Source organism: Eublepharis macularius, chromosome 7, assembly GCF_028583425.1.
Source record: "Eublepharis macularius isolate TG4126 chromosome 7, MPM_Emac_v1.0, whole genome shotgun sequence".
In the NCBI taxonomy this organism is placed as follows: Eukaryota; Metazoa; Chordata; class Lepidosauria; order Squamata; family Eublepharidae; genus Eublepharis; species Eublepharis macularius.
The window spans coordinates 109112228-109128112 of record NC_072796.1 but is presented as its reverse complement, the minus strand read 5'-3'; the positions used below and the strand labels follow the sequence as shown (position 1 = coordinate 109128112).

Sequence of the window (15885 nt, the reverse complement as noted above, 5' to 3'; positions counted from 1 at the left end):
CATTTTATGATGCGCTGAAAAATTAAGCAGATATGACTAACATTCTATAATCTGTTGCTGCTGCTGGTTGGTTTCAAGTGCTCCTTTTTCTTAAAGCAGGTATTTAACAAATACTTCGACTGATCATTTTGTCCAGACACAGACACACAGTTACGTCTTCATTTAAATACCTCAACGAACAGTGGAAAACTTTGCCCGTAATGGACACATTCCAGTCAAGTTTCAAGATTTTTACAGAGCAATCCTAAGAACACTTTCCTGAGCATAAGCGTCACCATACAAAGCTGAGTAGTAGGATTCTGAGTAATAACAACAGTAACTGCACTTATATAATGCTCTTCTAGACAGATTAGTGCCCCATTAACAGTGGTGAACAAAGTCATTGTTATTATTATCCCCACAATACAGCTGGGGCTAAGAGGAGTGGCTTACCCAAGGCTACCTGCTTGAGCTGATGGCAGTTATAAAATTTGAACCAGCAGAGCGCCAATTTGCCCCTCAACTACTTAACCTCTATGCTACAGTTTAGGAATGCTACATTTTAGGAATAACCTGTTTGGAGTAGTAAAGTATTAAATGTGCTCTTATCTTTTCCACTACAACTGGTAGAAGTACTTAACTTTGACTGAATCACTCCCAATGTTTTCTGCTTACTATTTAACAGAGCTCTCAACACACCATAAAAACAATGATGAGGTAGCAAGAGGACTGCATATGTACCATAGAAACAGAATCTTCTTTTTCTCCTTGGTCTTTCAACTATACTCACTCCTCTTTCAAATCTGTTTTCTTAAAAGTTGTTGTTTAGAATGCCACTTTCAAAGCAGATGTGACAGACAAGCCCAGTCCTGCCTCTCTCAGAGGGCAACCAATGACAGCGGAGAGAATGTTGGGGGAAGAGAGCTGACAGTTGAGACCCTTAGAGCCGGGAGTGAGTGAGAGCGGGAAGATTAAGCCAGGGAGGGAAGATCAGAAGTCAGAGGCTGTCCGTAAGAAAGTTCAGTTGTGAATGAGAGAAGGTGCCGCAAGACTACTGGCGGCAGCAGACTAAAGGGACTCCTCCCCCCTCCCCAAATTGTAATAATCTAATTAATAACCTTAATTGAAGTATAGGGCTTATCACTTTAAGTCCTTACCAGGAAAACTACAGCGCCAAAAGGCAAGATCTCCCAGGCAAGGCCAGCCGACTACCCACAGCCATCCCCTCTATCCCAGGCTCAATTCCTCGCCTCCTCTCTTACTCTAAGACCCCTTCGCGGCATCAGTTTCTCCACCGGCGAGGAGCGCGTCTTTCTTCCCTACCGCAGGAGAAGAAAACGGTCAACAGGCAGAACCTTCTTTACGCGGCTGCTCCTCCCGTTCGGGTTCCAAGCAGCTTCGTTATGCGAGATAAACAACCGGTAACCTAGGCAACAAAGAAGGAACGCGAGCATTCGGCTACGCATCCCGACCATGTTGAGCGTGGCACAATAGTTCAGTCGGGCATGCACAATAGCCATCTTGAGCGCGGCACAATATCTCAGTCGGGCATGCGCAATAGCGAATCCTCTGGCACCTACTTTCAAGAGAGGTAATGGAGGATGGGAGGAGGGAGTTGAAAGAAAAAAAAATCAGCTGGGCTAGGTTGTTGAGCGTGCGTGGTAAATGTGGACGGTGGCCGCAGGAGTCTTGTGCTACTCTCGAGTGTTGGTCGGCGACGCATGCGCTGCTGGGTGTGGATTGGATGGCGCCGCTGAAATAACTGTGGCGGGACGGTTGAAGGGAAATGTAAGTGCTGTTCGGTTGCGAGTGACAGGGACGATTGAGGGACACAGAGGAGTAGACGTGATTACTGGTCAAAGGGACGGTTCAGCATGCCCACCTTTTAAACCCACGATATGGCTATGGTTTAACCGAATTAACCGGGGTGTTATACTCCCTGAGGTTCCTCCTCGTGCATCAGTTTTTCAAAAGGATTTTCACATACACATTGGAAATGAGAGGTAAAAGGCAACCGAAGCGGTTGGTTCTTAGACCTCTTATTTTAAGGCTGCTTTCCTTAAATGGAAAAAGTTCTCTACTTAAGCTCAGAGTGCTTGTTCCATTTTTTAAAAAAAAGAAAATTGTTTATTGGAGGATACTCTGGAATGCTAGGTTAAGTGCTCTGGTTAAGATACTTGGTTAAGATACTCTGGGATGCCAGATTAAGTGCTAAGAACTAACTGGCTGCATAAACGTGCAAAGGCTATCCTATAGCCAGCCAGGAGCTAATGGCAGGGACTGTGGCCTGGGCACCTTCTCTTCAAGTGGCTCCCTGCATGTTTGTGATGCTTCTCTTTATCAGCAATTGGGCTATGAGAATTTTTGGTAAGATTATATTGCTGAACATGGGCAGGAAGGTGCCATAGAGATCTGTGGTTCCAGATCCAGAGGATCCTGGTTTTCAGAGCCTCTCATCTTGACTTACTCTAAAGGTCGTTTACAAACTGAAGAGAGGGTTGGACACCCCTCCCCATGCTTACATGCTTAAATATGCAGCTAAAACAACAAAGAACTTTGTGACATCTTTTTAAGACTGACAAAAAATCCAGAGCCTACTTCATCAGACACCATATGTAGTTTTTTTCATGCGTCCAAGCATTTGATGAAGTGAGTTTTTAACCCATCTTTCTTTGGTCTGTCTTTAAGGCACAACATGACTTTGTTTTTTGCTGCAACAGACTTACACAAGAACCTATTCGCATTTCTATGCATGTTAATATGTAGCAGTTAATATATAGATATTTGTCTAATATGGATTGTTTTTCAGTAAAACATATTTTATTAAAAATTGGCTCAGATTTTGCCCCAGGATGCTAACCTAATCTACCTATATTGGTATTATATATATACTCCCACTTACAAAAAAATTTAAAAAATTCCTTTGCAGCACACACACACATTTTATCTTCTACTTGTGTTCAAATGTGGCAGAATCTGCCAGTTTATGTCACTGAGTAGTAAGCTGCAATGCAGTGGAGCTTGACTGATCCTGAAAGCCAACCTAGCCAGAAGCATCCCCTTATACCAAGGATTCAGTTAACCACAGTGCATAGCAACAATAATCCAAGGGCCTGCAGTTGCTTTTATTTAGCCATATCCAGTGGAAATCTACCAGTCCCATAAAAAACTTGCTTAGGTAGTCATGAATATTGTCTTTTTATATAAGGGTACATAGCTGGACATCATATATACCTTCAAAATGGGCTGTCTCACCATTTTTTGTAATAACTTGCTGCTCCTTCTGCCCTTTTTTTGACAACTGAATTCATCTGACAAAGTGAGCTGTCACTCATAAAAGCTTTATTCATTAGCATTTAATTTTTTTAACTTACTGGCTTTTTAATGGTCTGTTTCATGGATAGTTTTAATTCTGCTTATTTATTTACATCATTTATAGTCTGCCTTTCTCATTGAGAATCAAGGCGGATTACACAATGTGAGTCAGTACAATCAATATCAAAGACATGTTGTTTTTTTAATGGTAACCCATTTTGAGCTGGACTCTGAAGAGGTGGCATAGAAACATAAAATAAATAAATTTAAGGACTCTGTTGTCATTTGAGGTATCCCAACTGGGTTTGCTGTTCCTTTGCCATTCCTTAGAGCAGGATTGAATAAAGCAATAGCTCCCTCTACTGCACAATGCACCTCGGTGCTGTTCAGTGAACTCTAGTGAGCTTTTAATGAAGTTGCAAAGACTGCCAGGTGATGTGGCGATAGGATCGAGGAGGCTAAAAGGGCATAGGGGGAAAAAAGGGATTCAAAATAAAGTTCTGTTAGCTGTCTGAAAGCTGAAGGGGACTCTTTGTTCCATAAGGACTCTGAAAGATATTACCACTGTGGCACCCTACCAATGTTACCCTGGCTCGACATAAGCTGCTTGTAGACTGGAGTAAGGAGTCCATTTGAACAATGGATCAAATACACAAACCTAAATAATGTTTGTTTTATTTATAGTCAGCCTTTCTCACTCAAGGGGGAATTACACATGAAGTCAATAAGGCTGGGACATTCAATAAACAATACCACAAGGTAAGGATAGCAGAAAATTGAAAACAAGCAGAAATTTGATACCAAGCTGAAAAACAATGCTGAAACAAAACAAGCGGAAATCCTATAAAATGTTGAAAACCCCCCAATATTGAAACATATAAGCAGATGGATAAGATGTATTAAACAAAAGCAGAGCTACCCAATAGAAGTATACTTACAGGATCGGACAGAGTGTGTGTTTGTGTGTGTGTGTGTATGTACAGTACTATACTCTACAGACCATATTCCTGTACCAATGTATCTGAACCATTTCCTTACAGCATAGCTCTATTACTTGTGTAAGAAAGCCCTTCTGAATAATTTGGTTGTGCACAGTTTTTGGAAAGCCAAGAGAGTGGGAGCTTTCCTGACCTCATTGTCATTGATGTATATTTCCATGTGAAACTGTTGGTGCAGCATCACTTTTGGAACAATTATGGACTAGGTACCAAAAACTATATATTCTATATGTCTTTTTTGTTGACTTGCACATGTTTACATCTTACTATTAATTCTCCTGTTGCAGGAAGCATTGCAAAAAAAGAGGGCATCTTATTGCCTAGATACTCCTATCTTTGCTCACTAAGTTAATATGAGATGCAGCTAGAAGCATGAGTTATGGAAAAGACTTCAGGTCAGCTTCTACAATGAGTTTCTTTGTTACTCTGTTTCAGATCACTGGGTGAACTGAGTATGAGGCGATCAGCAGCTCCAAGCCAACTGCTGGGGAATTCAACCAAAAAGCCAAGATTTATGCCTCCAGGGAAAGCCATTACAGTATATCTGAAGAAAAAACCTGACCACTCAGACCCAGAAATTAAAATAAATGAGGTATTAAAAGGAGATAAATATCTCCATTGATATGAGTAAATACTTCCATGTGTTGCTTTAATGTCAGTAATGCATGGACTGAGTTATCTTTGCTTTGTTAGTGTATTTCTCACTGAGGTGGCAAACCTATACCTGAGCCATACCATCAGGTGATCTTCCATGCAAAAAAATCCCCTCTGTGTAAAAACCTAGCTATTAAGAAGAAGGGTCTAGTTTAGCTTTCCCCGATATACTAGATTTTTATGTGAAAGGACTTTTTCCCCTTCCAATGGAGGAGTCAATTATGTGCACTCCCACCTGCAGTCTGAATTAGTACAGCTCAGGCATAGGTTTGCCACCTTATTCAGAACTAAGCCATAAATGTAATGCGACCTCATTCAGAACTAAGCCATAAATGAAGTCAGTGGGCTTAGACTGGAGTAACTCATCTTAGGCTTGCACTAATAGAGTTCCAGTGAGTTTACTCTCAAGTAAGAATGAATAGTATTGCAGCAATTCTATGGCCACTTACTAAGAAGTGATCCCATTGAACTTGGTCTTACTTGGATTTAACTAGATATGCTCATGAAGGTTTTGTTTGTTCTCATAATGATCAGCTAAGTCACTTATGCTTTATACTGAGGAAATAATTTGTCCACGGCAATATTCTGTTACTTGTGGTTATGATGTCAAAACGACTAGTGTATTGGAAACAATACTTGTGTATTAGTTGGTCACAGCCACACTCTAGCATTTTAACTTTCTGTAGCATTTACGTTCTGTGGTCTGATATGTTTGCCAGAGAACTTGATATTTTCTAAAAGGATGTAAACACATCTGGGTGTCTTCAAAACTCTGAAGGATAGGGTAAAAATTGAAAGAACGTACCCACTGGTCATCTGATCATTGTCTTCTCCCAGAAATGAATCACAGATGCACTCTAGTATGCACTTTTAGAACAGCCGTATCTCCAAGATAGGCATGTCAATTAGGGCCTGGGTGTTGGAAAGATGCAGAGAGCTAGGTTTCAGGCAAGAGATCTTTTGAATCCCCCTCCCATCTGCATTAGAAACTCCCTCTCTTTCCAGGGCCTCCTTTCTGCCCCATGCATCCATGCCTTCCCCCCCAGCTTTAATTTATATTTCAATAAATAATAGAAAGCTATATTTCTGCCTTTACAAGAAAAACCGTTAAATCCAGGTCTTTTGGTTTATAATAGGTGGATGAGAAACAACAGAATGGCTCGACATCTCTAAACATTTCTTCCAGCACTTGTGGCTTCAGTCCTACAATAGCTGGGAAATCTGATAAAGGAGATCGAGAAAATTGGCATTTGGGCACTACAGTGAAATCAATAAATAGAACTGAAACAGGTAAGAAAATACATCTGAATGTTATTCTGATTTAGTGTAAAGCAGAGTTGCTTTTAAAGTCTTTTCTGAGGGAAAGTGCTGGGGCAGTCGGTTCAAGACAACTCCTCTGTTAAGAATTATCAGCATTCAATGTGGGGATACGTTGAACATAGAGAAACAAGTAGTTTTTTAAAGTTGGTATGTTTATGTACCACAAGTGGCTTACATTGGGCCTGTTGCCCAAGGCTACAGACCGCAAGCCACAGGCTAAGAATATAAGAAGAGTCCAGCTGGATTAGACCAGTAGTCCATCTAGCATCCTGTTCTGCACAGTGGCCAACCCATTGTCCTGGAGGGCCAACAAACGGCATAGAGGATGAGGCCTTTCCCCAGTGCTGCCTCCCAGCACTGGTGTTCAGAGGTATGTTGATGTTTCCTTAAACACTGTGGCTGGTAGATATTGAAGGGCAAAGGGCTCTTTGGCTTTTGCCCGTTGGTTCATACTCAAGGGCCAATACTCCCTTGCCACATCCATGTTATATACCTGAGGCAGAAAGAGAAATACAGACAAGATGTTGTAGGTGTCAGCAGTGTTTCTTCCAATCTGCCCACAGAGTCTTGGATACACCGCATACAAAAAGGGTAGCTTGGATCGCACTGAACATGAATGGGGGTGGGGGGAGGTGAGTTTTGCCAATTTGCCCTTACAGTGCAGAACTATGACTCCCATTCATGCTCCTCCTGGAGAGTCACCTGTCCCCCAGGACCAACATTTTGAGGAGCGTTTGGAGTTGCAATGGAAGGAGAGAGGTGAGAAAGTTGTTCTCTGTGGATGGAAATCCTTTCCTTAGGTGGAAATTACCAGTGGATCCAAGCTGGTATTTGGCATGGGCCACAATGTATGGGTTGATATTTTAATGCCAGAAGCCTGCAAGCCAATGTGACAGAACTGGAGTGACTGGGGTGTTCACAAACAGGGTGCTGTACTAGCCAAAAGTCTATTCTGTCAACTGCATTTGCTTTACCAACGCTCTCTTGTCTTGGCTGCAGCTAATCTGGCTACACTGATCCATGCATTCTTAACCTTGTAATTAGATTACTGTAATGTACTCTACTTTGGACTGTTCTTGAAGACAACCCAGACACTGGAGCTAGTTTGGAATGTGGCAGCCCTATTGTTGTTAGGGGCTAGCTAATGGGAACATATGTCTCCTATCTTAAAACAGCTACATTGGCTGCTAGTTTCTTTCTGAGCCCAATTCAAGGTGCTGGTGATGATCTTTTAAGCCCCTTATGGCCTAGGACCCACATATCTAAAGGGCCCTCTTCTCCCATACAACCTCATGCTCCTGCTGCAGTTCTCAGGCTGCCACCTAGTGGCGGTTCTCTCACCAAGGTAGCCTGCATAGCATCAAGTAGAGCCCATGCATTTTCTGTTGTAGTTCCTAGTACTTTTTTGGAATGGGCTGCCCATAGAGATGGGGGCAGGGTGGGAGGGGGGCTGTCTTTAGAAATCTTCAGAAACTGCTGCAAGGCCATTTTATTTACCATGGCTTTTATTGGGTCATAAATAGCAGGTAAATTTGGAGGGGAAGGGTGCTATTTGGGGATTTTAAGAGTATATTGAAGGTAGCGTTGCTCTTATGTGTCAAAGAGGGCACAGAGTTCAATTAAGTGAAGATGACTGGTTTTGTTGGGCAGCTTAATATATTTAAAGAGAGACAAAACTTTTCCACGGGATCAGTGTAAGTGGAAACACCAGCCCCACAAAGTAATGTACAGCACCATTCTAAGCATTGTTACACCCTTTTAAGCCCTCTGACTTCAATGGACATAGAAGGGTATAATTCTGCTTGGGATGCTGTGGTTAATTCTAGGGAGAGTACTGTTGCTTCTAACCTGGTCCAAAACATTAAGCATGATCTTGAGATGAAAACAAGAAATGGGGAAGCTACAAGAGGAGATTTTTCAGTGATGGGTAGTTGTAGCCTCTCATCAACTGGGCAAATGTACCATCGGCTTGTGTGACAAAGAGGCAAGATTCCTAGTTAATAAGTGACTGTGCTTTAGAACAGAGAGGGAGCAAACCTAAACAGGGCCGTTTTCACATGCCTTACCAGCCTCCAGAATGTTGCGCAAAACTCTCAGCAGGCAGTGTCTTTTCGTGTGATTTCATGCAAAACTCCCAGATAATAGTGTCTTCCTGGCGTGATTTCGCACGAGAAGACGCTGTCTGCCAGGAGTTTTGTGTAACGTTCCCGAGACCAGGTCTAGTTAGAAGCACTATCTTAGTCATTATGACTTACTCTCAGGAAAATGTTCTGAAGATTGCATCCTTAATCATGCAGCTGATTAGAGAAGAGGCAACTCTTTAGTCAACTGCCTCTGAAGTCTATCTTTGTAGTTTTGCATGTTCAGTTATAGCAAACCATTAATTATGTGTTTTGGTAAATGAAAATGACTCTTGTTTGGCAAGTTAACATATACTGTTCTCATGCATGATAACTGTGAGGATCAATTATTCAGAGTACCAACAGTGATTTGGGATATCTGCTGGCATTTCTCTGCATTTTTAATGCGTAATGTAACATATACACGACCAAATAACATTCAGTATCAGTATTTGTTTGCATATATTAAAGCCCTTGATTTAGTTAAGCACAAGAATGTTCTCTAGATAGAAACTGTAATGTGGTTGCTAGCACAAACATTCTTGGATTGCCAGTTCCATACCCAAAAAGGACCTCCAGTCTTGAATTAGCACCATACATAAGAAGTAACTAAATTTCACGCATCATATCTTTTGCCCTGATCTTCATTTATTAGACACTCATACAGGACCAGCAATCAAAGCCAGGTGTCCACAGTCATTTTAACAATAACAAGGTATTCTTAAAACCCTGATCTTTGCCATATTGCTAAAAGGAATGTATCCACAGAGTTCTGTGTATGCACTAGAGGTTCTACAGTTGCCAAAAAATTCTAGATTGTGAAGAGTATTTATTAAATCAGTCTCAGGGAGGAAAATGTCTGATTTCTATATATAAAGCACAAATACTGAAAAAAGTCTTCTTGATGCTGAATAAAGGGTTTTGGAAACACAGTTGAGATGCTGCTTTTTATTTAGCAGCGAACACAAATGGTATTTTCCAAATTGTTCAGCATCATGTTTGTTACATTGCATGCATTCCCCCTCCTCCACCAGAAGTCTTATTTACCCTTAAACTTTTTTTGATCTCTCTCTTTAATGCTTGGCATGAGCTCTGCATTTGAGAAATGATACTTGTTGGAATGGCTCTATTTGCATACAAATCAAATCTGATTACTACTTAATTAAACATGCTTAGCTGAAATATTAGCACATGCCTAACAGTCCATGTGGTTATTACACCAGTTACCTTCTGTGTAGGCATATAGTTGCTGGTATGCTTGAATAGCTGGTAAAAATGAAATATTCTGCTTATAACATGCATATTGTATTTTATTTGAATGCATACAACATATGGAGTATTGGATGTAAAATAAGTGGATAAGGAATTTTCTATAAACATTTCACTTGTCTGTTTATCTATTTAGAGACTTTTAAAATTTTTACATCCCCAGATTTCTACTCCAACAAGAGTCTGTTATTTCCATTTATTTATTAATTAAAACATTTATATCCTGTCTTTCTCCATTTTTCAGGGTGCCTTGCAATAATAAGTTAAAAAACATTTCCAGTTAAAACCAATGTTCCCTCTAAACTGTGCAGGGTTGTAAGCCAAAAATCTACTTTGTGAGCTAAAACACCAACTTGCATTAAAGTTTTGAGCCCACCTTTAAAAAAAATGCAGTCTATAACATACAAAACATACAAACAAACTACAAACTACTTTAATTTGTATTGTTTCTCACTTAGAAACAACAATGCAGGCCGTCATTCATACATGGATTCTAAATATCAAACTAAATTACTCTGCAGGTAAATTTATTAATACTTCTACTTTCCAACTGTTTGATATACAAATATAAATATATCTGAGAACATGTGCTAGAGTCTTCCTCCCATGCTGGGCACATGTTAGCCTTCTCTATTCCAACAAGATTGCAGCAGGCAGGCAGAAAGATTTACAGTATAATCCTGTACAATGTAACTCCAGTCTAAGTCCATTGATTTCTAGCCTTTGTAGAATCCAAAAACAAAAACCATGTAATATATTTTGATTACAATAAAAATAAATTAACATTAAAAACCAGTTCTCCAAGACCATCTAGTTCCATTAGGTGAAAGGGACACAAAAATCAGAATATACTTCTGTATAAAAATGGATATGTTTATGCTGATTGCAAAGGGATAGCTGTGTTAGTCCGTTGCTGCAAAATAAAGCAGACACCCAGCTGCACCTTAAAGACTAGCACATTTATTTCAAGATAAGCTTTTGTGAGTCAGTGCTGACTTCTTCAGATATGTATGGAAATCAACCTGAGAATCATTCTTACATTTTCTTTTCCCCATATAATGAATCTGCACTTGAAAGACTCACGACAGAATTCATCCTTGATCTTAATCCCTGCCCCACTCAACCTGCCCCTTAAGAAGGATTCTAAGTTTGATTTCCACATCTGATGAAGTGAGCAGTGACTCACAAAAACTCATACTGAAATAAAAGTTAGTCTTTAAGGTCCCCCTGGACTTTTGTTTTACATTCATGCTAACTGGCTTTCTTGTGGTTCAGGTGCAATTCTGACTGTGGATTTCTCAGCTCAGGCAGTTAGCCATTACCCTATACAAGCACCTGGAAATCTAACACCATACAACATTTGGAACAATTGTGCTTTAGACAATTACAAAACACATAAAAGCTGTCCAAATGCAGTCTCTCTCTCTCTCTCTCTCTCTCTCTCTCTCATAAACTTCTTCTCCATGTCACAAAGAAAATGTGACTCATTTACTCCTTTCATTTTAGACAGAAGCTGAGGAATGGCAAACCTGGCACCTTAATAACTTTGTGTGCATGCAACTTCAATAGCCTGAAGTCCATTATTTGCCACCTTTCTGTAGCAAATAAACAAGATCTGCACAGTATTGCAGCTTGGAGGGATAGGACGTACAAATATAGAATGGCAAGCTTTGATTTTTCTTTAGAAGAATATTTATGTACCACCTGTACAGAGAGCTGCTTGAGGTGGCTCACAAACAGAAAACAACATAATTTTTAAGAAGTCAGAATTACAGGAGGAAATATTTCCAGAATGATTTGATCTATCATCATTAGGATACCCTAAAACTGGGCCCGTCAGTAGGTTGCAAGCCAGTTAACATGAACAGGTTCAAAACTTAAACCTCTGGAATTGGTCAGTAACCCTTGGTTTTGGACAAAGTAAAAGAGGAGACTTTGTGGCACCAAAAGAGTTTCAGTTGGTAGTTGTCTTGGTCTGGGGTAGAACAGCAGGATCCAGTTGCACCTTAGAGACAAACAAGATTTTCAGGGTATAAGCTTTTGAGAATCAAAGTTACCTTTTTCTTCATATCTGAAGAAGAGAGCTATGACTCTGGAAAGCTCATATCCTGAAAATCTTGTTGATCTTTAAAGTGCCACTGGACTCAAACCCTGCAAAATCTTTGAGGCTTCCTGTTTAATTCTGCACCTACAGACTGCTCTGTGAACAAGGAGGCCTTCTTTTGGCTTCTGCTGCAGGAGAGAAGGCAAGTCAGGCACAGCTACATCACTTTAGCTTAAGATCCAGATTTGGGGTAGGGGGTGAAGAAGGGCTCTGAGCCTGCAATGAAGAAGGCAGCTTAAAAAAAGAAAATGAGAGAGCCAAGCTGGAGCCAGTCCCAAATCAGCTGTGCTAAAATAAACACCCAACAGCACGATCCTAAGCAGAGTTACTCTGGTCTATGTTCATTGATTTCATTTTAGATGGAGATGCTCAGCTTGCTGAGACAGGGTGGCCAGATCCAGTTCTTGGCCAAGTCTTGGCCAAGTCTGCATTTCAGGCTGTAAAAGCCACTTTGGAAGAGGCCTCGAGAAAGAGGCCTCGTCAACAGCAGGGCTCAACTAGCCTCCTTTAGCACCGTAATGGTCTTCTCCTCCTCATCTGGCCGTTGGCGGGCACAATGAGCACCTGGCCCAACCCTCCGCTCTCTTTCCCCTCCTCATCATCCTTCTTGCCGGCCTCCTATTGCATCAAGGCCCAAGTTAAACGACACCTTCATCATGGAGGCGGCTGAGGTGGTATTTCCTCTCCTCTGCTCTCTGGAGCTGAGGAGATCCCAGCGGGTTCGGGCTGCATAGGTCAGGCTGGGCCCATCACTCGGCTCAACTCTGTTCCCCAGCTAGAGAGCTAGTGGTGGCTGGAGGTGCTCTCTGGCTCCGGCCCGGGGACCAAGCCAGCCACAGCCAGGAAGGAGAGAAACAAGACAAGGCTCCATCCCTGATTCATCCCTATTAGGGGTGTGCAGGGCCAGGTTGATTTGGGTTTCCCACTTTGGGCTTACCCCAAATTCCAAAGTGGCAAGCCGCTTCGGAATGATGGTGTTTTACTCGCTTCGGTATGCTCTGTAAATATTCGGAGCATACTGAAACGACTAACCCCCCCCACCTCCCACCCCCCTGGGGCAACCCCTCCATCCCCACCCACTTACATTGTGCTGGAGGGAGAGGGGGAGAGGGATCAGTTGAGCGGTGGAGGGCCATGTCGGTTTCGGCTGCGGTGGCGTTGTTTGGCCATGGCAGTGGAGTCGCTGAGTGGCGGCGGGCGGCCCCAGCTGCAGCGGCTCCATTAGTGGTGCTGTTGCTCGGCTGTGGTGGCCCCGGTGGTGGTCCTGTTGCGTGGCGGCGGCAGCCTGGAGCCAGAGGGCTCCTCTGCCGCCACACCGCCTCCTGCCGCACCGCCTCCTCCTTGGCCCCGCCTTTTAAGCAGCGACGGGGCCCTTTAAACTAAGCCCAAAGCTTTCTGAGGCATTCAGAATGCTTCGGAAAGCTTTGATTCGGTATTTCTGAATTGGGGCCAGCATGCTGGCCCTTATTCGGAATTCCCAAATCTTTGCAGATCGGGTCCAATTCGGGGATTTCCCCGAATCAGATTTCTGAACTGCACACCCCAATCCCTATAGGGCCCGCCTGCTGGTGCTGGCTGAGTGGGAGGGCGGGGCCACCTGAGAGTTAATACCTGTGAGCTACAGCTGAGAATCTGTTCGCGGAGGGATCAGAATTTGTGAGCAATTGCTCACGAACTCACATTAGCGGGAACACTGATTAAAACCCAAATAAAATAATAAACCACAAGACCTTCCCTCCCCTTAAATGATGCCTGCCTTTCACCCCCTCTTAAAAGCCCTGGCACAAGCAAGCCTTGCAGAACCTCTTGAAGATCTCTGAGGAAGCCCATTCCACAGAGCAGGAGCCATGTTGGAGAAGGCCCAGCCTCTGGTTGATATTAGATATTACCTAAGTGGTGGAATAAATAACCGGTGTCTGCTTGCGTACCAAAGCTGACACACAGGGACACATGGATGGAGATGGTCCTTCAGATATGTGGTTCCCAGTTTGTGATGGGCTTTAGAGGTTATAGCTAGCACCTTGAATTGAACTCAGAAACAGACTAACAGCCATGTAGTTGTTTCAAAATGGGCAACATATGTCCCAGTGGCTAGCCCCTGACAGTAGTCGGGCTGCCGTATTCTGGATCAGTTGTAGTTTCTGGTTGTCTTCAGGAGTAGCCCCAAGTAGAGCACATTGCAGTAATCCAACAGTAAGGTTACAAAAGCAATGAAAAGCTTGGCCAGATCAGCTATGTCTAGGTAGTGAGAGAGCTGGTGCACCAGATGCACTTGATAAAAGGCACACCATGCCAGCTTGCTTTTCAAAGAGCGGCAGGGTCCATAAGCACCCCCAAGCTCTTGACCTGCTCTGAGAAAACCAACTTTACTCCATCTAGGACAAGTGGATTCAGTCCCTCTAGAATATCATTACCTTTCCAACCAGCATTGCCTCTGTTTGAATTCAGCTTCACTTTGTTCTGCCTTAGCCCACTCGTGTTTAAACTTAACCATCTGTGCTTAGCCATGAGCTTAAACATAAAATTACCAACAAAAGTATATATAAATAACATACTATAGATGTTAGTTTCAGGTGGGTTGTATTGAAATGTACTTACTTGATACTGATTGTATTAACTTCTTACTGTGTAATCCGCCTTGAGTCTCAGTGAGAAAGGCGGACTATAAATGACGCAAATAAAATAAATATTAGTCTGCAGTAGATCAAGATTTGAACCCAGTACCACCTTAAAGATCAACATGATACTATAATAATTATGGATATCTTCCTTGAGAGTCTAGAAATTAAAGAACCTTATATTTTTGGCTTTGTATGTAGTTCTTTCTCGGCTGTCTTGATTTAATAAAATGTGGTATATTAAGGGAGGAAAGAATGCTAAATGGCTATCCTACAGGTACTGAGACAGTTATAATAGATTCTTATCTCTGTAGTCCTCTCAACAACCCTGCAAAGTAGGCTAGGCCAAAAGATAGTACTTTTATCCCACTGACCATCATGGACAGGGTGACCCATTTCCAAATCTAAGAATCTTTCAGTTGTTGGACGTTGCCCAAGAATGTTGGATCTTCCAAGAAGCTTGCTTGTCTGCTTAGGTACATACTGGTTGAACAGTCAACATTTTCCATTTATAAAATAGTTTGATTTCTTATTGTAATAGCAGATTGTTTTTGATCAAATTAAAAAATCATGCATGTAGTAATGCTTCCTGATTGTGTCTTGATTGAATGTTGGCTTTATCAGCATCTTAAATGCTGTTTCTCAGCCTTAATTGTGATCACAATGGGTATAGTAAGATGAATAGATTGTAGAAGGGCAGAGCTAGATGAAGTGCCAGAGTATCGGGTGGCTGGGGTGGGTACATGGTTTTCTGCTCTTTTGTTCACGTGCGCCTATTGAGTGACTGCCTCTTTAAAAAGTGTGTGCGTGTGGGGAAGCTAAAGCACACTGCAAAGTGCTGGGGAAGCTTAGCTTTGCTGTGAAGCCTGAGCCTGAGTGAAACCTAACTAGCTAGGCGATATGCAATTCCTGATTGACAGCAGGACTAGCATTATGCAAATGCTGCCAGAGAACAGCAGCGAGGGAACAGTGATCTGGGGCTCTGCTAGGGATCTCTCTACACACGCCCGCTCCTAAATCCACCTTAGGTTTCCCTCCCTATTTCTCTTTTTGCTGTTATGGTCTGGTTTAACAATCAATAAATGATCCCTCTCTCACACACAGACACACCAGCGTGTAAAGTTGTTGCTTTCTTGGATGTGAATAAATCCAGTTCTCCATGCTGTTTCAGTTTCTGTCAGCTCTAGAGATGTGCGTGAGCTTGTTAACTCAGGCTGAATTGGGTAATATTTAGCAGGGTAATGCACTAATCTTTAAACCTTTATGTTTTCAGTCCAGTGTAAAGATGGGTCTCTTGACACACAAAACAGTGTGTGTATTTGCTTGCTCCTTCTCGTCTCCTTGAGTCTGAAGCTTTATGTAGGTCAGGCTTGGCTTAAGCAGATTTCCTGAACCTGCGTCAGCTTAAGCTGAAGGAATTTTAATAAACCCTCCCTTGTAGGCGTGGGCCTAAATGAGACAAGCCTAGTTAAGCCTGATCTTTTTCTGTTTGTGAAAAAGAGCTGAGC

The 15885-nt window shown here is 42.2% G+C and overlaps 1 protein-coding gene across 1 annotated transcript in view; it reads left to right on the top strand.

The window, feature by feature from the left end:
- The first annotated feature begins 1699 nt into the window (after positions 1-1699).
- The window catches only part of RAD54B (RAD54 homolog B), a 60056-nt gene continuing 45870 nt past the window's right edge, over positions 1700-15885 (top strand). The window contains exons 1-4 of the mRNA XM_054985804.1: positions 1700-1767; positions 3979-4053; positions 4728-4884; positions 6083-6236. Coding sequence (XP_054841779.1) covers positions 4010-4053; positions 4728-4884; positions 6083-6236 — 355 coding nt within the window. The 5' untranslated portion in view covers positions 1700-1767; positions 3979-4009. The remainder of the gene's footprint in view (positions 1768-3978; positions 4054-4727; positions 4885-6082; positions 6237-15885) is intronic.